Source organism: Drosophila teissieri, chromosome 2R (genome assembly GCF_016746235.2).
Source record: "Drosophila teissieri strain GT53w chromosome 2R, Prin_Dtei_1.1, whole genome shotgun sequence".
In the NCBI taxonomy this organism is placed as follows: domain Eukaryota; kingdom Metazoa; phylum Arthropoda; class Insecta; order Diptera; family Drosophilidae; genus Drosophila; species Drosophila teissieri.
Window position 1 is genome coordinate 12839314 of NC_053030.1, and position 26964 is coordinate 12866277.

Genomic DNA, 26964 nt, shown 5'->3' on the forward strand with positions numbered 1-26964 from the left:
CATGTGGAAAAGTCTGGTGCTAAAATTAAAATTACTCGAGAGCGAAAAAGAAACATCAAATTAACAGTGCGTGAGATGATTTCCGACGCAGTAACAACAGATGAGCGAATTCCATGCATTTATTCCTCACGTATTTAAGCTAATTTGCGTGGGCGTGCGAATGGTTTGTAACCTCATTAGAGAGCCATATAAAATTCACTCATTTTTAATGACTGCTTTTTGTGTTGCAAAATTACAGCCCAAATGAAATGATTATGCACGAAACGATGTCGGAATGTGTGTCACCCATCAAGTCCACGAGCCGCGTCATTGTCATTTAATTGTTTTTATCTTTCATATAATTTTCCACTCCGCATCTGATCAGCATTTTCTCTTAATCCCGCCTTGCCCGAGTTTAAAATTTAATAGCATACTTTTTGGGGCACATTTAAAGGCGTTTGACTGGGAAGACTGAGCGATTTCATAGCCTTGTACGATGTGCAGCTGTCTCCATGGCAGAAACGTGCCAGCTATTCTTATATGTGTGTACATACCCGGCCATATACGTAAATCGTTCCAGGACACCCTCATGTCTGAGTCAAGGAAAAGCCATGCATAAAATATACATGTATGTGCGATGGAACAAAAGGAAGTACATACGTCCAATTGTCCAAATGTGCGTGGGAACATTGCAAGTACAAGTGAGTACTCGCATATATGGTTTATTTTTGCTTACCTAATTCATTACCCACATTTTGGCGGAAGAAATTGAATTCATGGCTAAACTGTACAGGTTCCCATTATTCTCCCATTAAAGAATAATATTCTGTAAGCATTTTCAAAGGAGCAAATGAAGTGAGTCTTGTTTGATATCTCATTTAAATGTCCTTTTGCTGGTGGACAACTATTTAAAGCTGTGCCATTAACAGTGGAGCATATATTTCTTACAAAATAAAAGTATAAAATATATAAAGTTTGCGTTACTTTCCGAACAATTTTTCAAAGACCCAAAATACTAAAGAGGTTCCTTCGACTTCGCCGTCTTGCCATCTTCAGCAGTTTTGGCAACAAACAGAGCTTTAAGCCCGAAAGCGATGAAAGTACAGGAAAAACTTTCTATACGTTCAATGTCGGAGCCTAATTGGCCATCTTTGGCTTGCTGTTTGCGAGTTGGCTACACTTTTTCGACTCATTATGCCGGTTAAGTTAACAACAGTGACTCAATTGTTCTGCGCCCCAGCTGACAGCCCCCGAAATGCCCCCCAAAATGGCCCAAAAACACCCCAAAAAGCAAACCCAACTCGGAAGCCAACTAATTAGGCTTCGATTAACTTTGGAACGAGCACACTGAAGCACTGGGAATACGACAAGCCGCAGCAAGCGGAATAAAGCAGCCAAATCATTGCGATCTACCAAAGCGACTGGATTTGGTTATGGCCCCGAGATATTGGCCACGATGAGTGCGGCCTAAACAATTCGAACCGTTTTGTAAATAATCGAAATATGGGAAGCGATTCAAGTGCTTTGGCCCAAACTTTTGCACACCATGCACACGTTGTGGTATTATTTCCGTTGAAACTGTTCCACTATAACTACTATATATACATATATACATATATAGCCGCCAGGGCCCAAAAGTTCAAGATTGTGAAAATTTCAACAATGGAATAAAACTTTTTATGTTAAATGGGAATTAGAGCCGAGCCGGAAGGGATGCACAGAAAAGTGAGATAGAGCAGAAGCCATCAATGTGCGGGAGTTTTGATCAAATATTAAATCGACAATTATGGGCATCCATAAAAATTTAGATTTAGCAACGGCGAAAGTGCCTATTCAAACGGAAGTTACTTAGTCATTGAACTTGGGCAGGTATTCAGAGTTAACTAAAAATAACAACTGATAATACAATATTAAATAAATATGGTTAATTCTTAGTTTTTTCCCTTGGCTTACCAACTGAATTGCTTCAGTTTGTTTAAAAAGTGATGGGCAATTTTTTTGGTTGGCTTTGCATAATGGCGAGTGGGCGCTGGAGTTGTGCACTCTTTTTGCCCACGACACTGATGCCAATTTCAATCAATTCAATTAATGCCTCAATTCATGGTTTTATCCCTCGCCCCGACCCGGTAACACCATACGAAATGGGCCAAAATGGGCAAAAACAAGGCAAAAGAAGGCAAAAGAGAATCGTCGAACGGAAATCCCGAACAAACCGCAATGGCCGGCAGCAGACAATGCAAATTGTTTGAGTGCCGCCCTTCGAATGTGTAGCTGTATCTGTATCTGTAGCCTGTATCTGCATCTGTAGCTGTATCTGTATCTCTGTATATGCAGGGGTTCCGCATCTGTATCTGTAACTGCGGTTTCCGTTTTGGCTTTCTTTTTACGTTTTTATTGCATGTGAAGTATTTGAAGTATTTGCGAACTACGCTCGAGTGTATTCATTCCCCTTTAGTTGCAAAAAACGAGATGCGAGACTTTAATGTACTCGCAGTTCATTTCGTATTCATGCACTTTACAATTTCTTGTTTCCGATGCAGCCCAACAAATGCATGGCCAGACCACAATGCTTTGGCCAGGGGACACAGCCTCCGTTGGAACACAAGGAGCGCAAGGACTCGGAACTCAGCAGGAGCGGAGTCAGCAGGATGTGCTCCTTCGGTTTCGTTTGGGCAATCATCTGCTCCTGAGTGCTTGAGTGGTCTTTAAGTTATCTGCCGCCCGATGATGGATAGAAAATGGCTGCAGCTCCACTTCCTCCTCCAGCTGGGGAATATGATTTATGCCAGCGCCCAGAAACCGCCGAAAGCACTTTGTTCGCTTAGGGAATTTGTTAACCTATGTAAATGCCAAAGAATATATGCAGATTTGTGAAATGCTACACCTTTACGGCTATTTTTAGAGAAAGGCATCATTAATCACCAATCACCAATTGATTAAATCACCTATAAAGCTTACATCATTTTGTTTAATTACCGACTCAAGGTAAATAATAAATTTAAATTTATAAAATAATGATATTAATTTAATTTGGCGTGGTAGCAATATGTATATATACGAATGTGAATAATAACCAGTGCTCTGTTAACCAAGCCAAATTGATAACCATTGGCTTTTGAGGTTTATCGTTCGGAGCCTAACAAATATCATTCTGAAACACCCGAAGCGATAGTGAATTTTAAGGATTCACAACAAGTATTGTTTTTAAATTCACATTTCCGATGCCTGCAATCACAGAGCTCTTTCATGGCCTATTTGGCGGGGCGGTGACTTTAAGCACATTTCCATAGAACAACATGGTAACAATGCAGGACCAACGCAAATATCGAAAGGGAAACACGTGCAGGCGGCTCCCGAATGGCGACAATCATTACAAGGACGATGAGCATAAACAACACAGCGGCAGCATCCTGACAGACGGAAACGCAAACACAGGACTCGCACACTCACACTTGCACTCTCACTCACACACACGCCCACACTCTCACTCACATGCACATTATTTACATGCCGCAGCACGTGCGGCTGTATTTGTGGCACCATTTGTAAAGCAGATACATATACATATGTATATATGTGCGGCACACAAAAAACTCCCACATTATGTCAAATGTTTTGTTTGTCCTTTATGGAAGTGGATATGTCAGCGCCCGTGGTTTTCGTCCTGGCAGCAGTACGTGCCTGTTGAATTGGCATCCCACTCCCGCTCCCGAATAACTCGGATTTAGTTCGCATTTTTACTGGCCAATCGAGCACAAATTAAACCCGGATCAGGAACCTGGCCAAAAGCACTCGTTCAGCAATCGCTGGCTAAGCACTCCGGCGACCGTTTTCAACCTGAAGTTTTGTCCAGCTTAACTTGCAGCCAAAGTTTTTCGTTTTCTCGTAAGAGAGAAGTAAGCACAATTGGGTCAATACACAGCCAAATCGCTTGTGCCTGAGCCAGTGGGATTTGTTGGCAACAGGAAGGGGAAACAGCCAACAGAAATGGCTGCGAGAAAAACTAAGGAAACAGCAAAGGATACCGAGTGACACTACAAGAGCCAAACACAAAATAATTCCCAAGTCCTTGACTTCTTCAAGTTCAATTTCGTTGGGGCTGCAACATTGCGATAATTGATGTCTCGACATGGTTAATTATCTCTGAAGATGTTGATACGTACATAAGATGCTCATTAGCTGCTTGTGCTAGTGCTTTGTGAATTTTATAACTTCACCTGTGACGTCCGATTTCCTGACCGAGCCAACCAAGACGGTTCAATTATACTAATGATATTATTTCGCCATTACGCATACGCAGTGTGTGCGTCCAATGGTTGGCAGCTCGTAAAATGCAGAGCAGGCATTAAGATATTACTTGTGAGTCGAGGCCGAGTGCAATTATTTGCAGGATATCTAGTTCGGTGCGGGGTGCTCTTCCCATTCAGAATATTCACTTTAGCCAAGGGAATCTGAGGGATATATGCTGCTGTATGTGCTGTACACTCGTAATTTATCTAAGCAACAAATTCCCGAGCGAAAATTTAAAGCCACAAAGTGTCAGACTTGACTGGCTGTGGCTGCGGCTGCTGCCGGCAATAAATCTTAAAGTTCATTAAAAAGTTTATTTATATTTCACCTGCTGTGTGCGAGCGACGGAAGTCTGGCAAGTGTCAAAGAAATAAAAGCTCGAATTGCCGACAAATCTTTGTTAAGCTTGACCTTGACTGATGGCCCTTCATAAGAAGTCCTTTGTGAAAAACCTCGAACGCCCTAAAATAAATAACTTTTGTCTCGTTCAGAAGCAGTAATCGAGTTCTTAAGTTGGTACTTCAAATAAATTGTCCAATAAAACACAGTTTTTGAATGGTATATTTGCCATTTTAATTGATGTATTAAAATTACAAAGTTGCAATTCAAATTGATATTTTAATTACTGCCAAAGCAGTCACTTTGTATGTAGAATAAAAATCGTTGCGCATTTCTATCAATGAATGCCATTCTCCACTTCGTTAATTAACACCAAAATAAATAGGGGCGGAGAATCATCATCGTTGCATTTTTTATACGAGTATGCAGCCCAAAATATATGTGTGCATTCACTAGCTTCATTCAACTAAAAAGTGTTTCGCCATTGAAGAGTCAACCAGAACGCCATCAAAAGGAAGCGCTCCAATAAGTTTGAATAGCACAAACACCACAGATGCATCCTACAGATACATCTACGTGCACAAATGTATCTGCATGTGGTGCTGGAGATTGCGCGGCTTCGGCCTTGCTTTTGTAATTGTTAACAATAAAGGAGGTGGTCTCGTGGGGTGGTGTTTTATTCGGCTTTAATTAAGATCCGGCTGCGGGAGTCCATGTATGACATGCATTGGACTGCACGCCAACTGATTGCGAAATAACCAAGCTTATCATATCACAATTCAAACGGGAGTCCCCAACGAAAGGAATAACTTTATATGTGAATCTGCGAGACGATAATCTGGCTTATACGGCAAGCAAATCAAAAATACTTTTACGTACCCAGTATTGATTATCTTCGCCAATGCAGTAAAGTATATAACGATGTAGACTGCAATGATACCCAATAAAAGTGTGATGAAAGTATGATGATGTCGTTCTAGACTGATGTTACGTTGAGAAAGCAAATCTGTAGTTAGTTTTATATAAAATCTAAGTTGGTCACCACTTGAAGTATGTTGATTTCGTAGTTGACGGCATACTTACTCCCGCTAAATGCGAAACAATTGGTTTTGCAGGCAAAGCTGCTGCAAATTAGTTGGAGTTCAATGGCTAATGAATTCCGGCGATGCCGTGGAAGTTTCTGTATCGCCGGGAGCACTCAATCGCAACGGACGTCGTAGGAGGAGCACTCCCCGAAGTCGGACTTCAGGGTGAAGTACATGCCCACACCGATGCCGGCGACCAGGATGAGGACGCCCAGCCAGTAGACGAGGCGCCAGAAGGGCCAGGACGTGGCTGGCTTCTTGTGGGGGCGTTCGGGTCTCACCTCCTCGTCGGGTTCAACTCTTTGTGGTTGGCGGGGCAGCTTGTTTCCCATTTCCCTGGGCCCTTAACTTTCCGTACGAATTTTGCCCCCTTGGGCGATAATTGATTGGATTTTCCCTGGCAACTCGACAGCAGCCGAATGATAACATTTTATTGAAATTACTTGAGCATGTCGTAGGCTGAGATTCATCTCCGATGGCAAAAACTTCTGGCTAATTATTTAAGTTAATTGGCCTTTGTCCGCAAAAGGTCTGCCCAAGCAATGATGATGATGGTGTGATGGGGATTGGCCTGAAATATTTGCTCGGAGGCCACAAAATGTCTCGCAAATTTGTTCAAATTACTTGGAACACAAAACAAGAGTCGTCCGCCACTCTCCGAGATCCTTGCAGGCCGAGCCCAAGTCCTTGCATAAATTTGAGAGTAGGAGTGGGAGGTGGAGGTGCTGGGTGGAATACAAAAGGACTTTGTTTGCGGTCGAGAGATGAAAAGTCATTTCTCTCCATTATTTGCCAACTAATTGGTTGTAGGACTTTCTGCATTTATGTTGCTCAAATGTTTGCCCAAAGAACTCTGGAATTTGGTGAGGTGTCAAGTGGTTCTGCCAACGCCCTGACCTTCTGCTGTCTCCATTAAATGGTCAAATGATCAAATGGCCAAATTGACCAAATGAAGGATGCAACTTAATAATGGCATTCCGTATATGCGCTTATACTCGTAGTACGAGTACATACAAAGGCAGTTAAGCATGCCGTACATCTTATGCTTGCCATGATTTAAGTGCGTTTCGACCGGCTTTTCCAGTTTTCCCCCGTGGCTGTATCCTTTGGAGTGCTGACGCTGGCGATGGCGATGGCGCTGGCGATGCCATTACTGCTTCAATTTCAGTTTCTGTTTGATGTTAATGAAAGTTTCCGTCGGGCAAATAAAGCCAAAAGCATGGAAATCAGTAAAACAAATTGCAATCTGCTTTTTATCGCACGTCGCTGCATGACTGCTGGCAGTCGGCAAAGAAAATTCCTTGCTCCGTCATCGATTGCCTGGCTTTTCCCTCGACTTTTCCCTTTTCCCGTCCGCCCGGCTATTGACTTGCTCATTATGGCCCTGATGATGACTGCTCTTGCCTTTGCTCTTGCCACTGCCACTGCCACTGCCACAGCTACCGTTCGTGTATCTGTATCTGTGTGCTTTGGTTCCGTTCCGTTTCGTATCGCATCGTTTTCCATTTTGCAGCAAAAAGCATAGATCTCTTTATATCGTGGGTTGGCAATCAGCGCGGCATAAATTGTTAATATATCTTAACGGATATTCAATTTCCGTCAACCAAGAAATGCATTGCATTAAATTGGTAACAAAGCTAAGCCGCTTCAACCGAACGATGGCAAAATTGTTAAGCTTCAGCGGGGTATTATTAAAAATTCAAAGTCGTTAGAGAATGGCAAAAACTTTGTGCAGTCCGGGCCAAGACATAATAATAATATAGAGCCCGAGTGGAAGGACTGCAAAATAAAGAATGGCCAGGACAATGGGGAGACAACAGGCCAAACTATGAACTGGGAAACTGGGAAACTGGTAAACTGTGAGGCTGGCAAACTGCGAAACTGGGAAAACTGCGAAGCTGAGATGCTGAGATGCCGAGATGCCGAGAAGCTCAACTATGCCCAAGTTGGCTGTCCGACTGTTTATTTTCACTAGCCTTCCTCTTTCTCTGGGCTTCGGCCTTATTACGCTCGGCGGCCCATCATCTGCATGGCCTTGGGGTGGGCGGTGGTGGGTGGCGATAAGTGGGCGGTGCAGATGGCAGGACGAGCAGGCAAGTTGTCAACTAAGTTTGCAACAATAATCGCCAACTTCACAGGAGCCGGAGTGACAGAGCTGAGGCAGCATCACCAGCAGCAGCAGCAGCAGAGGCAGCTTTCAGATAAAAACCAGAAAACAATAAGACTCTAGGCCGACTTTTATTCAGTCTTTCAAAGTTCTCCACCTCTGCCAGAGATCTGGCACTGCAGCGTTTACCCTCGAAAAAGCAAAGGTCCTCAAAAGGAGCAAACAGCAGCAAATAGGCTGTACTGGCAAGGATCTCTTCAGACTTTCGAGACGTGGCACAAAGGAAAGATTGCTTTTCCTTTTTGTTTGCCTGCCTGCCGAGTGGAGATTAAGCCGGATTCAAAGGGTGTGGAAATATACTACCGGCTTGAAGTGTGCCTGTGGCATAGTTTTTCTTTGAATCGTGTTTTGAAACAAATCATACATATCCATTTTAATCTAATATAAGTGTTGCTCTTAATTGAGAAACATTATAAACGGCTCAGCATGGGTTTATGTGGTGAAACAGAGTTGCAACTCACCTTTAGGCCAAAATCCGTTTGTCAATTATTATCAGTCACTAAATAGTTGCATTTTAATTTGAAACACTGCTAATGACATTTATACACATTTACGATAACCACTGAAGAATAAAAAGCAAAATAATAATGCGCTTATACATATAATTGAAGAATTTAAGTGAAATTGCAGATGAGACAAAAAGTGTTCACATTAAATCAGTTAAATCAGATGTTAATACCCACAGCATAGGTTCGTTTGGGAGTCGCTTTCAAGCATAATCCCATTTAATTAAATAAATCTGTTAGCCAACTTTTTGCTCCACCGAACTATTGAATTAGCCAACTCGCCGGGGGGCGTTGGAAAGCGTCTATCCAAATTCTGGCATTGTCATGCTGGTCCTCAAAAAAGAGCAAACGAGCCAGCAAACTGGCAAACTGGCAGACTGGCGGGATAGTGTGCGTGGCATATGTAAATTAGCATATATTTCCCCTTTCCCCATATACTCGCATATACTTGTATGCGTATGTATGCCATTATCTGGCTGCGCCGCAAGAAGACGTGGAAAACTACGCGCTGAGAGCTGATTAAAAGCGAAAGTAAACAAGCGTTTGCTCTTTGCCCCCGCGTGTGGCCCTGCAACATATGGGTCCCGACCCCACCAACCTGCCCCACCCCCCCAGAAACTGCACCCTCTTTGCCAGGGGGGGGTTCCCAGTGTCATTTCGGCTCCGCATTAGGGTCGTAAAAATTTATTGTAACTTTTTACAGGGCGCCCCGTCTGAGGCCACGGGCTTAAGGCATTATGCCGTTTAATTAAACCGTTGAGTTGTGTGTGTCTGCCATATACTAAAATGGAATGGAATATAAGTTTGCATACATATGCCACATATATGTGTATACAGAGATGTGTGTAATCGCTTAAATTGTTGTTCTCTCAGTGTTTGAGCTGGCTTCGTATTAATTATGATAATTATGTGTAAGCGCTGGCTGGCATTTTAATTGCGCATACGCCATGCTGCACATTCCATAAAAAATGCATCCAAAAGGAAAGCAAAAGGAGGAGCAACCATACAATTTCATAATAAAAATCTTGTAAATCTTGTAAATAACAAAATTAAAAATGGCAAAATCCCGTAGAGCAGCACGCATCAATTCGCAGCTGAGTTCACTTGGCTTGTTTTTCGAGGATGCATTGTCCTCGCCGAAGTCCTTTGTTAATTGCCGGAAATGCAAATGGTTGGCAAGTTGGCAGAGAGTGGAGAGAATGGAGCTCTGTCGAGCATAAACGATTTCCACTTTAAATGCGTGCGAACCGCTGCTCCATTTACCATTTATTTACATTGGAGGTGAGCCAGCTTCCTTTTCGGGCCCCACTTTGGACGCAATTTTCATTTTCATTTCTTTGGCCATCGTTTGTTCCTTTTTTCTCCTCGGGTGGGACAACAATTCGCTTTGGCTTCACACCAAATTTGATTTCATTCGCAAGACGCTCTCAGGTTAAATGGTGCAGAAAGTCCTGTTGACTTCTCGACTGGCTGACCGACCGACCCCAAGTAGGATCTTGGTGGGAAATGAATTTAAAAGCCACTTTTCTGCGCGCTAAAAAGTGTATTTCCCATATTATCAACAGCTTATACAAATATGGTACGGAAGCCTGTTGAGTAGTTTTGAAAGTATTGAAAAAGGGGTTCTGTTTAGAATTCCAGTGCCTTTTATTTATTCGCATCTCCAGAATCGAAGTGAAAAATCAATTGAATCGGATCATCGTATAAATTTCATCTCTTTTTTGTGAGTAAGCAATCGAATGGCCAAATCCCGTTTGTTGTATCTCAATAAATAAATGTCACGAGCTCTACATTCCAATGCCCTCCATTCGCTGTCAATTTGTATGCTTTCTAGCGCATTTGCATAACAAAATTGCCATGCATTTCTCATTCCTTTCCGATTTTGTGCATTTTTTGCCCGATTTTTATTTTTCGGATTTTTTTGTTGGAGTCGGCACTTTGAACTTTCGAACGCAGACCAAGTAGCCGAAAGAGTCAGTTATCCATTTGCAGCTCAGCAAGTTTTGACTGCAGAATGTCAACAAAATAAATGCATAAATAAGGGGATCATCGTGGCAGGGGGAAGGCAGCCACGCCCCACCGCCCCCGCCCCAGAGGAGGTCTCAATATAACGAGATGATGAAAAATGTTTGAGTTTTGCATTATTAAAGTTCCTCGCTGGCAGTTGGCAACTTTTCACGTGCTGATAAATGGCCCCCGGCTCTCGTAGTTGCTGCAAACGAAACGAAACGAAACGAAATAGAACGATAACTATTCCATCTGCACTCCGGGTGCGAACATCTTTCAATTGAAATATATCTCCATTCTCCCCCGGCTACCCACACACACATAGACGTATATAAGTATGTGTGGATGCGTATGTGTTCGTGTGAATGGGAGTGGAATAACTAGTGCATACTTTCTGGCGCTGCCATTTAAAGTCTTCTTCAGCCCGACTTAGTTTGGTCTGGCACTTATAATTAATTAAACATGAATGTCTTGAACATCCCCCCGCAAGTCTATTAAATGATTGCCTTATCCGTTCGGGTTTTTCTTTTCACATCAATCCATTTATTGTAAAATACGCCGGTCTAAGCTTGGCCCAGCTTTCTGGTTTTTTGTTCTTCTTTAGTTAGCTTAACTTACTGGACATAAAATTAATGTATACATAATATAGTTCATAACTTACTGGCTAAATGCATTTTTAGCTCTCATGGTTTTTGCCCTTTGCTCACTTCATTCATTTCATTTTGTTTATGTATTTTTGGTATATGCAAAACTGCAGAAAATAGTTTTCAGTGTCTTGTGTTCGTAAAAACTTGCATATGATCTGTTTCTATTTCTGACTTGATCTCTTTGGCATGCGACTCCATGGGTTGGGTTAGGGAATTCGTTTGGTTTTGGACTGAAGCAGATATTTAGTAAGCAGGAAAACGGATGCGTATACCCTATTATATATAGTACAACAATTACAAGTACATTTACCAACGCTAAACTAATAAATGTATACAGTATACTTCATATGACTGATATGGTGACTTAGGGGCTAGAAAGTTCTCCTCTCCGCGATCCTTTTTGTATATTTATTATTTGTCTGAGATGAGCCTAATCGCGATTAGGCCTCTTACATGTTACAACTAGTTAAGTTTTGTTTCTGGTTTAGTTTTAGTTTTTGGGGGCAGGACGATTATATCTAGACACTAACTCTGCACTCGCTTAAATGATATGCTCTCTCTCTCTCTCTCTAACTATATCTCTGTCTCTTTTGCTCCCGCTTCAGTTTTTTGTTTGCTAACGCGGAACTTAAGCCTCTATGAGATCTTCTTGAAAGACCAAAGAATTGAATATTTATACGGGTGAAACGAGGCTGGCAGATGGCAGATGGCAGCTGCCAACTAAATTACGCATACGCCTAGTGTACTCTAAGGCCAGAGTAAGCTCCATTTGAAAGATTAATGCTACGACTTATGCGCTGAGTATTTACAATGGATGGAGAGGGGAGGGGGGCATTCGACACTCGGTTTTCCGTTTATTTTATACACTTATCTACCGATCTTCGAGATCTTCCAGCTCCCACAGACAAACAGTGGACTCCCAACTATAGTAGGCATGGCTCTGGTGGTTCACTGTAGCGGTTTCCATCCCCTCGCTTCAACGGCGGGATCAGCTCACTTACGCCTGCCCGGCGGCCACGAACTGCACCACAATGTTGTTGGTTTTCGGCGTTGCCGTCGTTACCGTCGCCGGCGCTGCTGTTGCTGTAGCTGTTGCTATTGTTGTTGTTGCTGTACCGCTCGACGGCGCAGCATCAGCAGGCGAACCGGAAACGGAAACGGGCACAAAGGCGTCACTGCCACTGGCAATCGCCTGGCACTCGGCGGCGGGCAGGCGCTTGACCAGCATCCGGCTTGACTTGACCGCTATCCATTCGTTGCGAGCGGCATCGAACCAAGTCAGGCCCAGATTGTATCGCCCATTGAGATTGGCGTGCTGGCAATGAGAGAACCACCAGCCACCCTCATAGTTAGCAGCACAGTGCGTCTGCGAGATGTCCCGATCGTCGTCGATGGCCGAGAACTGCATGCCCTGCTGGTAGTTCAGTGCATCCGAGGCGTTGCCGGCGTACTCGCCAATGTGCAGCCTATAGCCGTCGGATCGCGAGGATATGTAGAATCGCTTGTACTCGGCCACCCAAACGTTGTCGTAGATGTCCTGCATCTGCACCTGCAGCCGACTGCAGTTGTCCAGGGTCAGGTGATGCAGCTGCTCGTTGCCAATCCAGAACTCCCCGCCAGGCGCACCGAATCCCTGGGCATAGTCCGCCCAGGAGCGGTTGAAGTCGGCACTGCCATCGAAGCGCCTTTGCACCGTCGTCCATCCATCGGCGGTGCAGTGCGTCATCAGCGGATGCCGTTGGCCGGCGGGCGCAATCAGATGCAGTCCGTCCGTTTGGGTGTGCACCTCGCTGCAGTCGTGCGGCAGCTTGTTGATGATGGCCTCGTACTGCGTCTCCACGTTCTCCAGCTCGCTGACCAGGGTTTCGGCCAGGACAGAGTCCATGGGGAATTCATCCTGCGGCGTCTGTGGCTGGAGGTTCTGGTGATGCGGTTGCTTGTGGGGCTTGTTCAGGTGGGTGAGCTGTGTGGGAGAGCGCAAATAATTGGAAATTTCGGTTAGCCAGGGGCCAGTCTTAAAGAACTTAAAGTAGGCTTCAACAGTTTTAAGATTCAACAAAGAGTAAAGGTAAATCTACGCTAGATACAAGTTGAATACAAGATTTTACTGATAAATGGCTCGCAAGTTTAGTCATTACTAACCTTGTTCTTCAACTCATCGTTGACCAGCGACTGCAATCGATCCACATTGGTTCTCAGCTGATCCACGTTCGCCGACAACTTGCGCATCCCTTCGCGCTCCTCCTGCAGGACACTCACGCTCACAGCCATGGCCTGCAAGGATCGCGCCGCATTGGTGCCCTCCTCCCTGATCAGGCTCTGCTCGGATGTGATCTGGGCATTGGCGAACTCCAGCTTGGAGATCTCGTGCCGCAGCTCCGGTATGCTCTTGTCCATCTTGGTCTGCAGGCCCTCCACATCCTCCAGCAGCTCCAGCATCGAGGTGTGCAGCTTGTCCAGCGAGGCGATCTGGCTGCTCAGGTTGAAGTTGGCATTGGCGATCCTGTGCTGCTCCACCTCGATGCTGCGAACCCGCTCGTCGATGTGGTGGAACCGCAAGCCGTTCACCTGGCGGCGCAGGTTCCGCTGGGCCAGTTGCAGCTGGTGGATCTGCTCGCTCTGGAAACGGCAGTGGCGGCGCTTGTGATCAGCGGTGGGTTCCAGTTCAGTGTGCTGAAAGAAAAAGAAATTAACATTAGAATGTTATTACATAACGAAATATTCTACTTATGCATACAAACTTATGTATGTCTATATCTAGAAATGTTAGCTAACCGCCTCAATCTATACGTTGATTCAAATGAAAAACTGCAAGTCAAGGCTTTAAGAGTGAGCTTTCTTTTGGGGAAAGCTGACCCCAGCACCATCCACTTTTCATTACATTCGCCAGCATGAGGAAAAACCCATGATAAGGATGATTCGTGGGGAAAGCTGGTAAGCTGACTGAGATTCTGTTGTTGCTGCGCTGGCTGGGATTATGTGCCGGGAATTGAATGCTAAATCCATTTATTATAAATGCATTTCATAACCAGGCTGGCAGAGCGTGCCACAATAATGTCAGCTGCAGCTACGCAGCCAGCTCAAGCTGCAGCTTTTGCCCAAAAGCGTGTAAATCCCCGGAGCTGCTGGTGCCGCGTGGCGTGGGTGGATTTGCATCCTCATCCACATCCGCATGCCCAACCCCATCCGCATCCACATCCACCCAGCCATCGTGCATCTCCTACTTCTCGGGTGGTAAAAGCTGCATAAATTTCCACAAACATACAATATGCATAGAAATAATTTTGCTGAGTGACAGCAGCGAGCAGCTGTAAACCAAGGTAATGCCATTTGGGTCACATTCAGCCGGCGCCGTGAATGAGTGTGTTCCAACGCCGCAGGATCTGCAGGATCTATTCTACATATCCAAGCCCTGCCGCCCCAGGGTATCCTTTCATTTATGTTCGTGGCCATCTGTCATAGAAATGTCCCGGGTAATTGACTAATAAAGGATGCTGCCGGGCACAAAAAGCGGCAGAAAGTGTCCTGGTAATGAATTCAATGAGTGAAAGCGCAACGAAACCATGATGTATAGCATTTTCAGAAAAAGAGGCCAAGAGCCAACAAATAAACGCAATTATGCCCTTTTCTTGAAACCCCTTTGAATGGTAAAATTTACTTTTCTTCTCCGTTCTAATCCCAATTAGTCAACCTTGAATGTGGCACATTTTCCAGTTAAAGAAATGGGGTAAGAGTGGAAAATCGTAAGTCGATTTCAAAGATTCGGTTATTTTTAGAAACCCCCAAATCGATTCGCCATTTGACTTACTCCCAAAGAGTCAAATTCGATGGCGAATTATATTTTCCAAAGTTGTTGACCATTTTCCGCAGCGAATTCAATTATTCTTTGCCAAAAAAAAAAAGAGCCAACAAAAGTCCACCGAAAATATGGAAAACATTCATGAATATTTATGCCAAAGTTGTGTTTGTGCCTCATCGGCATCGAACACTTTGGGCCGCTGTGAAAATGTTTTCATTGGTGCCGCAGCCACTGCTTTTTCCGCTTTTCCCACTTTTCCCGCTTTTCCTTCGCTCCCTTGTTTGCTTTGCCTTCACGCACGTTTCGCTGGTGCAGTGGGTGGTTGGGCGGTGGGCGGTTGAGTGGGTGGCGGTGGTTCAGCCTTGGCGTTGTTTTATGCGAAAGGTCACGAACGCGGCTAATACGACACGTTCGCGTTTTATATGAACTCTGGCCGAGACGGGGAAATGGCCATCAAAACGGAGAAATCCTCAATATATATTCGGGCAAACGTGTTCGCTATAGTGGCGTATATATACTCGTACATATAGATTTCTAAGGCGGAAAGGTGCCGGCACTGGCATATAAATTTCGCCCATCAACGGTATAATTAAATGTGATTTATGTGGCTCAAATTTCCCGCCACGGAGACAAGTGAATTCTTGTTTTTTTGCCATGGCCAATGGACGATGGTCGCGTTAATTGAAATCGAAATTGAAGCATAAATATTTCAAGTGTTTTGCGTGCAAAGTCATAAACAAAGGGATCAGAATGGGAGCATTAGAGCATTAACATCAGCAGCTTCAGGAGCAGGGAACTAATTAATTTTTGGGCTGGCCGGGCTGGCAGCTTCATGGATTAAAAGTGAACATTTTACATGTTGTACTTAAGTGAAAGCTAACAAGGATTTGCTATTAGCGCGACAGCAATTCCAGCAGGGATGAGGATGGGGATGGAGATGGAAAATGGAAAATGGGAACGGGGTTTGGGGATGCAGCGTGCCTTGTGCCGCATGGGGCATAGGAAAAAGAGGAAAAATCTGCTCCTGTTCAGTTGCTGGCATTCTGCACAGCGCATTGTCGTAAAAATTTAATAGGACTTTTGTGCGATGCCTGAAAAAGTTGAGCTCACTGGCAGATAGGCGAAGTGGGCTGGCTGCGTCTGTGCGTCGTTGGGCGCCACAAAATGCCATTAAGTTAATGCGCATTTGGGGGCCAAAAACGCTCGTTGCGGGGACCTCAAAGTCAACGTCAACCTGATCCTCTGGCCGAAATGTGGCAGGCGTGTGCATAATTTGAAACTAAAATGTAGCCCACAAATATGCTGGAAAAGCGTATTTAATTTCCAAGAAAAGCATGGGAAATCTAAGAAAAGGACAATTGTTGCAATAACGACAACTTGACTCCTGAGTCCTGAGAAGTGTATTTTGCCGATACAAGGAGTGGAAACCAGCACGACAACAATCAAACAAATTGCCAGTGGAGAGATGGTGGTTCGTAACATGAAACAAAGGCAAAACAAATATCAACATAAATAAGGTAAAAATGGCAGGCACTGCGGGGAGTTTTGGGAGTTGGGGGTACGAAAACAGACATACGGACATACAGACATACGGACATACGGACATACAGACATACGGACATACAGACATACAAAAGATATCCGAAACCGGATTCTCCGTGTCAGTTTGCCTTGGGGCTGCTGCCATAGCTCCTGCTCCTGCTCCTCCTCCTGCTCCTCCTCGATTCCTTCGTTTCCTGGCTGTCGTTGTGTGCCTGGCATTTGTTTGCCTTGCTAATTTAACAGCCAGTTCCTCATATGTACAATACACTATGCCCTGAACCTGGAACCTGGAACCCCCGACCAAGATATCGTAGCATCAATAACCAATGATAAACATTTGTGTTTTTCCCTCTTTCGGCTCGAATATCTGGCCCAACTGTTGCAAGTGACAGCATTCATCAAAGCGATTTGTTACACAGAATGGCCCAGCACATATGTATGGTATATATGTACGAGAAAGTATGTATATGAGTATTCGGGTTTATATCACGGGGGCATCAATCTGCCGACTGTTTGCAATTAGAGTTGGCAAATTATATTTGGCTTTTCCCCTGTCACCGGCAGATGTTTTGGGTTCAAGTGTTATCACATCTGAGCAGGGAAATAAATACGTAAAGCAATGCTCAGTTATGCCCATTAAATCAAGCTTATTTTGCCTAATTTATCGAGGTGCATTAAATTAGTGTTTGTTTGGCTGAATTATAATGGCCATATGACAATATACAAATCTGCCATTTATACGCCTCAACTTTAAAGCTTAAGCTGCCAAGAGACAAGCCATAAAATGCCATTTAATTCTTAGATAAGGTATAGTATCGCCATGGTAACTTTTACCTACTTGTGTAGCATTTTCATTTGTTATTTTTACTTTTAACATTTCCGCCAGCAATTTTTGCGAGTCCGCTGTCTCTGGTTTTCGTTTAATCCCCCAAGGTTTCCTACGGTTTTTGCATAACTTTACTGCTTTCGCTTTGTACATTTTTCTGGGCTAATCAAATAAAGGAAAGTTGATTAAATTCAACCATCCACTCACAAAAACACACACACAAAGGGAATTATTGTCTATTTTTTGGTATTACTTTTTCGTGGCTGCCACCTGTGCAGTTTTATTGTTGGTATTTGTGTTTACTTTGTTGCTTATTGTTGGTTATCCTTGAGATGGTTCCCTTTTCCCATCTGCCCTTTATATTTTTCGTTCCCCGGCCTTTGTTATCAGCTTTTTGCTCTTTGTTCTAATTTAACCTAATTTCTGCTTTGCTGCGCTTCTATAATAACAATTTTCAAAAATTGCTTTTGGTTTTTGTGCTGAGAAAGTCCAGGAACTGGTTTTCTTGGTCAAAAAGCGACCCGCTGGCTTTTTTTGTTTTTTTTTTATTTTGTGGGAAAGAAACCAGCGAGACAGAGTGAAAAAAGTAATGAAAAGGATCAAATTGTGCCGAAGTGGCGCGATGATGGGGGAGAGGGGTAGGGGAGGGGGGACCGAGGCAGGTGGCAGGGGAACTGATTATCGGAGCACTCGAGAGCATCTGCCGCAGCTCCATCTACCATCTACCACTCGCACTCGACAGCTCCAACTCCCGCTGCTGGCTGCCAAAAGTTGGCAAGTCGGGAGACAAAGGTTGGTCCTCCTGCGCGGTCTGTCCGTCAAGTCAAGTCAAGTCGAGTCAACCTAAGCCAGTTCCCAAAGCAGCTGGCCAGTGAATGGCCATCCTCGCTGTGCCGAAAACAGGGCGATTAAAAGGTGATTTCCTGCTTTTTGTTTTGCAATTTTCAGCAATTTCGCTTTATATTTCGGCAACGGCCTGCCCATTAATGCTGCAGCATATACACAACATACACCCCGGCATCCCTGCGATGCGAGGATATATGGATAACAGTATGTGATGCGAGGTTCGAGGTCCGAGGTCCGGCGAAAGCCGCTTAAGCTGCTTGGCTGAGCACTTAATCCCCTGCTCGTACTTAAGGAGTCTCAAGGGTATGCTGGACCTGCGTGAAGTGGAGGTTGACCATGGTCAATTGATCTCGGGGGAATCGGCTTGAATTACTGCTGCTCTATGGACATCTGAATTAATTGAAATTATCCCTAAGCTGCTGTAGTTTACATTTATAAGTTACATTTATTTATAATTTAAAGTAACGGCTTCAGTTTTAAAGGCAAAACCCAGAGTCGCAACGATGTATTTTTCCCTTTGAATTCCCTTATATATCCTCAAGTTTCTATTTCGCCCTTTGAGACTCGCAAGTAATTGCGTCAGCTCGAGGAAATTTCCCAGCTTTGTGGCCGAACGAAGCACATATACAATTTCCAGCCAAGCAGGCGAATTCGCTGGCAAGAAGTGTACACAATCTGCTTCTAAGCAAGCAAATTTCGCTTAAGCCAAACTTCAAAGTGGAGCGAGTCGACTGAATAACGCTGCAGGAGAGGCAGGAGCGGCAGCCAGCGAGCAACAACCAGTAACCAGATCAAAACAGGTGGCTGCCAAACCAGTTTCAAGGGGGGCAAAAAGGGATGAGGGGCACCAGGGCCCCACTGACATATTTCGTTGCTGGTCGAGCGCATCGACGACGGTTACCGCATTCTCATATTGGAGCGGTCTGACGCATAATCCTTTTAATGAAGCAACCTGGAGCTGGAGCTTGTTACCTGGCTGCCTTTCCTTCGCCATGGCTCCCCCCCTTCCCCCTGCCAGCTGCCTTTGTTTGCGCTCCATTGTTGAGGTTACTGCTGCTGCTGCTGCTGTTGCTGCTGATGCTGCTGCAAGCCCTTTATTGACATTAATTATAATTAAGAAGGCGGAAGGGTGGCGAGTCCTTCCAACCCTGCACTTGGGTTGTGGCAGTGGGAGTGGGAGCATACGAGTTGGAGTCTGGAGTCGGAGTCCCCAAGTCCGAGTCCTTCATATGCAGATCCGATTTCAAGAACTCGCCATCATCATTCACTGTAAGCCTGACATGAGAGCCCCGGCAAGTATGCTGGGATTTTGACGAAAGGATGCCACTGATCATGGCTCCATCATTTGCAGCAATCTCTTTACGAGTCGCCCGGAGGCCCGAGAAGCCCAGGACATTAAGGCATTGAACGTGAGGCCTAAGTGGCTGCCGGGGACGGTCGAGTTGGGCATTAAATATTAAATACGACAACGTCCTGCGGTGCGTATGAGTAATTTGGCCATCATGTGTGTACTTGTGTGTGCTTGTGTGTGTGGCGGGCCGTTAAAATGGCGGGCCAAAAGGCGAATTGCGATTTTTGACCGCCTCGTTAGCACATCGTGCCGCCCAACCGCCCCGCCTACCGCCCACCTCCTATCTGCCACAAGCTTTACCGTTGTTCACCTGGCGGAGGGTTCGGCGTATAAAGTAAGGCATAAAACGGCCAGATAATGGCCCGCCACGTTGGTGGCCGCTTTATGGGACGCACTTAAAGGAGAAACAAAACAAACCAGCGGCTTTCTTTCGGGGCCCATAAAAAGGTACACTGGGAGATACAGTAAGATTATTTGCTCCTCTGTTACAACCAATTTTAGTAACAATAAACGCGCAATCAACGATGAATTTAAATGTTTCTTTTGAATATTTTTTACCTCTTTTTAACCTCCTTTCTAAGTTTCTTAAGCATTTTTTGCCAGTGCTTGACTGTTTCACCTTGGCCCTCGCGTGCTTATCTGATGATTAGCATAAAGCAGGTACTCACCTCCTGGTTGGCTTCCTGGCTGCCACTCTCCTGCTCCACACTGGCGGAGTTTCTGTCATTGCGAGTCCTCTGCTGCAGCTTGACGAGGGCGTGCTGGAAGTCCTGCTCCTGCTGGACCATCTCCTCGCGCAGCTCCTGGACGAAGACCTCCGTCTGCTGCTGGCGCTCGCGCTGGGCGGCCAGATCCAGCTTGAGCTGCTGGTAGTCACTGCGGATGGTGGCCAGGTCCTCGAAGGTGGAGCTGCGCTGCTGGACATCCCGGGCCACGTTGCCGGCGGTCCTCTGCAGATCCACCAGCTGCTTGCGGATCTCGGAGATCGTCTGCTGCAGCCACTCGACGGTCAGGCGCTCCTTGTTGCCACTCTGCGAGGCGCGCAGCGCGGCCAGCTCCTCTCTGGAAGGGAGAAATTTAATAAGTCTATAATTAGCAGGGAACAGGTAACAGGTAAGAGCAAACAGGTAAGGGGTAATGCTTAATTGCTATACTCTGGTCGGGAAATCTAATTTAAATTGACATTTTCAGGCTGTCGGCTAACTTAATTGCCAATGCGGCTGGCGTGCGGTCCACTAATGGGATTTCGAGCTGCACTCAATCATGCTGTAGCCGCACCCCGATGCCGCTAAATTTCCATTGACCATTTAAATTAAGCTCTGCGAGATTATTTCACCAGCCCCGAACATTGTCCGTTCACAAATGGCGATGGCAAACTTTGCCGGAAAACATGCAAAATAAAAAATCAAGTGCGACCAGACCGCAAACAACAAGTGCTGGTGCTGTCTGAAAACGTTGTTTAAATGCTCAGAATGAAAATGAAATGAAAATGAAAATGTTGTAGCACTTGTGGCAGTTGCCAGCAACCAGCAACCAGTTAGCAAATAAGAGCACAACGAGACCAAGACCGAACGAAACGCATTTTTGTGGCATTTCAGACAATTAAAGTAGTCAGTTGGAAGGAAGCGGAAACGGAAGCACAGCCGCAAGAAGCTGAACAAATTCGGAGCGTAGGTAAAAAGTTTTGTTTTTCGAAAGGCAGCAGCAGAGCAGCTGCCGCTGTTCTTTTATTTTTCACTGTCAAAAGAGCAGAGCTACATGAAATTTTCATAAGGAAAAAACCCAACCGGCAACAAGACAAAAATAAAGTGGTCCAAAGAAAAGTTGTGTTCTACTTCTCCTCCTGACTACCACTCCCCGATATATGTATATATATACTCGTACATCACATTCGGTTAAGTTTTTATTCATGCCAGCCTGCGTATACGTAATATTTCAAATTGTTGCATTGTGCGTGGGCGTTTATTGTTAATTTCATGGCTTGCAAAAGTGTTTCTGGCTCCAACCGCCGAACATTCTATGAAAAGTTATGGATTTGTTTGGCTCCCCGTCTTCCGTACAATTACCTAAATATTTAATTAAAACGGGGCGGTGGTCGTTGAAAAGTTGAAGCATCAAACAGCACCGTAACTGACCCATCAACACCGGAAGCACAGAGTAAACATGTATAGCCAAACATTTGGCCTGGCAAATAGCATAAAAATGTGCTATGTGGCATGGGGCTGAAAAAGTTGCATTACCAGCCTTGGAAAAAAGTAACGATTTCTAGCCCTGCCCATTGGCAACTTTTGTAGTAATGCCAAACCAACCGAATTTCCCTTTTCGCCTGGCAATTTTTCGCTTGGCTGACGTACAGCACAAAAAACCTGACTGTCATTCAACGGAAAATTGAAAATGCTGTCAATGACAAGCGAACAAATTGAAAACGCAACATGAACACTGCAAATGCCGAACTTCATCGGACCTGATTTGATGACGTCTGATGGTGTTCGCATCTGGATTTTCAGATTTTTTCCACTTTAATTACCAAATTGGACGCAGCGGTGTAACTTTCGGAAGCGAATCTTGTTATCAAATCAACAGAGTGGACCTGCCCAGCACGCCATTCTGCTCAATCTGATAATGATGTTGTCCGACAGAGCGGAGGCTAAAGCTGATCCAGGTGGGTGGCAAGTGGGTGGCAAGTGGGCGGCAAGTGGGCGGCAGGGGGCGTGGTTGTCGGACGAAGGGTCTGTGGTCCGTTTGGTCGGTGTGCGGGCGGAGATAGTGGATCACATAAACCACAACTGACATGACGTTTGACTGGCGTTTACCTTGGGAGTTGCGAGTTGGGAGCTCCATCTCTTTCGCCACGGACAAGTCCCTTCTGCTAAGCACACTGCTCATATGTATATGGAGTGTATGAACACGAGCGTGTGCTGAATTATTTACGGTGTCACTGACAAAGTTTACGATGTCCACGACAGCAACAACAACGGACTAACCTTGGCTATTTGTTCAGTAAATTAAGAGTGTGCCATTTTTACGTATTTTTTACGCTGCCACAGAAGATGGTATTCGGGGTGGCAGTGGGGGGTGGTGGTGAAACTGATATATGTGTGCGTTCAGCTCGATGAGACAATCATTATTAGTCAGCCCATGACAATGACAACAAAACAAATCACGAATGCTACGCAAACTTGGGCTGGGCCACTGGCTCGTGTCTCTGCTCTGATTAGATGTCTTATCCTGCCGCCGCCTGCGTTGCCCCATCACATATTTGTCTGAATTAGTGGAGCACAATCATGTGCAGCATAGGAATTCTGCTCCTCATTGCACTGGCCTCGCATGAAAAAGTGAAGGAGTCGCAAAATGGGGCAAAAACTGAACTTTGCGCTGTCACAACAGTCGCAAATAATTGCAAGTCTTGTCAAGGGAAGATGGGAAAAAGCAATGATGACATGAGGGAACGCTGGAGTGAAGTGCGACGACTATCAGATACCCAAGTAGGGATACTGAAGTAATGCAAATGGAAATATTCCAGAAGCTGTTTACACAACAGCTCTGGATAGTGCAAATTCCCAACTAAAAATCAAAACATTTTACAAAGGGGAGATGAAGTGTTTGAAAAGAGGTAAAGGGGAAGTTTACTAACTGCTAGTGCCTGGGAATATAATTACTTTGAAGGGTTGGAAACGGTAACGTTTCTAACGATTCTAAATTACCCCTTTAATTAACTTTAATAACTATCTTAGAGCGGAAGGTAATAAATAAAGAGAGTAACAACCTTGTAACTAGAATTTGAATGGACTAAGTACGCCACTTGGACTCTCGAATGGGAAAGCTAAATAATCCCCCCTGTTAGAAACTGTTGCCCGCTTTGGAGGGCCATCAATTTGTGGGCCAAAGTTGGGCGACAAGTTCTACGTGACTGCGGGAAAGTTAGCGCCTAGTTGCGAGGCCCACAAATTGCCAGCGAGACGGTGACCAATGGAGCGGCTCTGTGTCTGTGTCTGTGCGTCGCCAATTACAAATTCAAATTCGATTTAGAGCAGGTGGCCTAAGCCGGGCCAACTCGACTAAGCTTACCTGAGTTGGTTCAGTTCGCTGCGCATGTCGGCGTCCTCGCTGTTCGCAGTGGTGGTGAGCCGCAGGGATTTGCGCAGATTGTGCTCCAGCATCTCGTAATCCTCGCGGCGCCGCAGCATCAGGGCGTTGAGCTGCTTGGTCAGCAGGCGCACCTGGTCGGCCATTTTTTTGCTCTCCATCGTCCTGCCATCGTCCAGCCGCTCAATGGAGCTGATGTCCTCGCTGTCCTCGTCATCGTCGACGAAGCGGAGCAGCTCCACGCTGGATTCCGGCGCATCCGTTTCCTGTTTGGAGTGCAGCACGGGCTTCTCCGAGGTCACCACCTTGGCGTCGCGCAACATGTTGTTCACATCGCTGAGGACTACCCCACCACTGGCCGCTCCGCTCACGGATGCCACGGCAATCTGGAGCACCACCACGGCCAAGAGTATTGGCCGCAAAGCGTTTGAGCCTGCCATTGTTGCAGGGCAATTTAAATGGTCACGCGAAACTGTATTTCTGGTGGGGATCGGGGGGTCCGGGAATGTTTGGCAATCTTTCATTCACACCGCACAAAAAGGGACTCCGAGTTAGATGGGCAATTTATGCAAATAACTGGCACGCATGCCGACACACAAACGATTCTCCTCGACTTTCCGGCGCCGTGACAGTCAAACACCTTATAAAAAGGCAAACAATGCCACAATTATTCCTGGCGTCGCCTCGGGCTTAATCCTTGTTGCTTGTGGCTTAGCTGTGCTTTTGATTCACTTTTGGTCCACGGCAAGTTCGCTCGCAGCACTGGCTGAAGTATATCACTGAGCTCACTACAGGTCCTTCCAAGGGAAGGATGCTTTCAACGCGGCGTTCTTCGAAGGACTGAAGCGGCGCGTCTTCGGCACTTCCTTTTATTCGCTACCACGCCGAATGCTCGTCTTTGCTCGGCAGCCGTCGGCAAACGCGAGAGAGCAGCCGAGTGCGAAGTTTAGGCAAAGGAGTGCGGGGGAGTTGCCGTGGAAGAGTGCCAAAGAGAGCAGTCACCTGCCCGAAGCATGCAACAAGCAAGTAAGAGAGCCACAAAGAGCACTCGCCAAGTTAAGAGAAACGAAAGATGAATGCACTAGGACTAGATGTTGATGTTAGACGCCTGAGGATGTCCTTTGAAACGATTGCTATTACCAAGGATCATGTCTTTAAGGCTGCAGTTGCCATTCGGAGTTGCAGATAGGGAACGAGAGCAACCCAAAATGGCGGTCTAGCTACCAGGTCCTTCTTTTTTGCGCTCATCCTGCTGCTGACACATGGCGCGGTTGCGGTGAGACTACAGCGAAAACAAACTGCAACGAAAACGGCAGATGTTTCGGCCCCACAGGCAGACACACAGACAGACGGACGGACGGACGGACAGACGGACGGACAGACGGACGGACGGACGGAGAAGTGCGAAAACATGCTGATGTGCTAGATACTACATACATATATACTGCAAGGCGAACGAAGGAAAACCAGACGCAGCTATGTGTCCCGAGTGCGGGTAGTTGCAAGGAGCAATGAGAGCCTTCTGTAGGCGCACAAAAGAAACTGCAGCAGGGAAACTACCTATTGTCTTAGGATTTCTCGTAGGCACCTGGAGGAACCAGATTTCCCGGTTTCGTACAATAAGGATGTGCGATGCACATGCCCCGATAGGAAATCAGATACTAATAGCTCAACTATTGCCTACATTCGAGGCTGAAATCCATTTGGAGCTGCTGTTTTTCGGGACATTTGTTTTTAGTGCACAGTTGGTGGCAGCAAATCGCTTTGTACCACCTATCTCTATATAAATCTGCCACGGCCATCCACTCGATTCGCTGATAAAAGCCGGAAAAGGTTTTAAAGTGCAAAGTTGGAATGCAACTGCAAAAGTCACAGGCAAAAAACGAGCAGCCAGGCAATCGAATGAGTCGTATGCCCACTAACTGCCTTGTTGCAACATGGCTCCAAAAGGGGTTGCATCGCAAAAGGGGAAAAAGTGGGGAAAATGTGTGCAAAAAATATGCCAAAAACGCCGCCTTACGCACCGAAAAAAGCGCTGTAAGCTATGCATTTTCCTATTTTTGTTCCACCCATAAATATACTAGGGGTGAGGCGGGAGGGCGGGGTCAGCTGAATGGAATGTGCGCTTGGCTGCGCAAAGGGGGGGAAATTGGTGGCAGAAGGAGGGGGCGGGAGTAACGACTGGAAGGGCGTGCAACAGTCTGCCATTGTTGGCACTTGCCGAAGCGGTGTTGCAATTTGCCATATTTTCATACCCTTGCAAAGGGTTTTATAATCGCAAATGAGCACTTGGTGTTCTAGAACCATTATATGAGTATTGTAAACAAAGTTAACATACTATAACATTCAGTTTAAGGTTCTATTACTAGCAGACTGCTAGTGTAAATGGCCCATCATTGAAATTATTTCCACGGATTGACCTACTTCATTCATTCAAGAATCATAACTCATCATTCTAAGTATGAAGCTGGTATAAAGTGTGTCATAGCAGCTTATATTAGTTCTTAAACGTTTAAAATAGCAATTAATTATCAACCTAAAATGCAGTCACTGTTATTAATAAGGGGCAATACAGGTATCCAAGTGTATTTCCATCTTCGGGTCTCTGAATAGCGCACTTCCTATTATTTCGATGTCGTTCTCGGTTTTACTTTTTAATGTACTGCTGGCGGTGAACGTTGGTCAGAAGGCAGAGGACAAGCCGGAACTGGCGGCCAGCCCCTTTGTGGTGGCCATCATCAATGGATGTGGCTGCATAATCAAGCGGTGGCCACATGCACATCCATGCCACACAACCATGCCACATGCATGGGACATACTACAACTTGCCCTTGCCGTCCGGCCGAACTGTTTGCATATTTTGAGTGGACGCAGTTTAGTTTTTAATTTGATGCCTTTGTTTGTTGTCATTCTGTTCTAGCTTGTTGCACACGGCGAGTGCAGTGGGATGGGGCATTGCACCTGGGAGTGCTGGCTGCCACTGCCGCCATTTGCATGGCATTCCCCCAACTGACCCCGTTACCCTCCTGCCCAAGTCACCACCACCGACACCACCACCACCGCCACCCCACAGAGCATTTGTTTCATTGTCGCCCGTTATATTGTTGGCTTTTATGCAGGGAAATGTGGCTGGAAATGGCAGCGAATGGCTCACGTTATGGTCAGCATATTAAGGTAATGGCCTGGAAAGTCTGTCGGTGCTCTCCAGTTCACTCCCTGAATTGGTATTAAATGTGAGCGTGGCACGACTCGAATGGAGTTCAAATTTCATTTGCACTCATACTCGTACTCATACTCATACTCATACTCGTACTCGTATTCGATGGGGATTTCAACGGGTGCTTCCCAATGAAGGCTCCTTTGAGGTCTCGGGCAGGTGCTAAAAGCAGGTACTCTGTGCGATTTGATGGGCCACTGGCATTGTTCTTTCCAATCGCACTTACAGTAAAAACAAATCACTTTGTGTAATGACCAACTCGGATGTAACACCTCGC

The 26964-nt window shown here is 45.6% G+C and overlaps 2 protein-coding genes across 4 annotated transcripts; both read right to left on the bottom strand.

Moving 5' to 3' along the window:
- Nucleotides 1-4842: 4842 nt before the first annotated feature.
- Nucleotides 4843-6097, bottom strand: LOC122614281. 3 transcript variants are annotated; one of them, XM_043788822.1, is made up of 3 exons: nucleotides 5692-6097; nucleotides 5488-5536; nucleotides 4843-5431 (listed from the first exon to the last, which is right to left on the bottom strand). In XM_043788822.1, the coding sequence occupies exon 1, from the start codon at nucleotides 6023-6025 to the stop codon at nucleotides 5807-5809; it is 219 nt and encodes a 72-aa protein (XP_043644757.1). In that variant the 5' UTR covers nucleotides 6026-6097; the 3' UTR covers nucleotides 4843-5431; nucleotides 5488-5536; nucleotides 5692-5806. The 3 variants fall into 3 exon arrangements, with proteins under 3 accessions (XP_043644757.1, XP_043644756.1, XP_043644755.1); XM_043788821.1 differs by having other exon boundaries at nucleotides 5488-5637; XM_043788820.1 differs by having other exon boundaries at nucleotides 4847-5431; nucleotides 5488-5614.
- Nucleotides 6098-11038: 4941 nt separating this feature from the next.
- LOC122613933 (protein scabrous) lies at nucleotides 11039-23994 on the bottom strand. The gene is made up of 4 exons (XM_043788355.1): nucleotides 23453-23994; nucleotides 20053-20446; nucleotides 13163-13693; nucleotides 11039-12983 (listed from the first exon to the last, which is right to left on the bottom strand). The coding sequence occupies exons 1-4, from the start codon at nucleotides 23992-23994 to the stop codon at nucleotides 12018-12020; spliced, it is 2433 nt and encodes an 810-aa protein (XP_043644290.1). The 3' UTR covers nucleotides 11039-12017.
- Between the last annotated feature and the right edge of the window lie 2970 nt (nucleotides 23995-26964).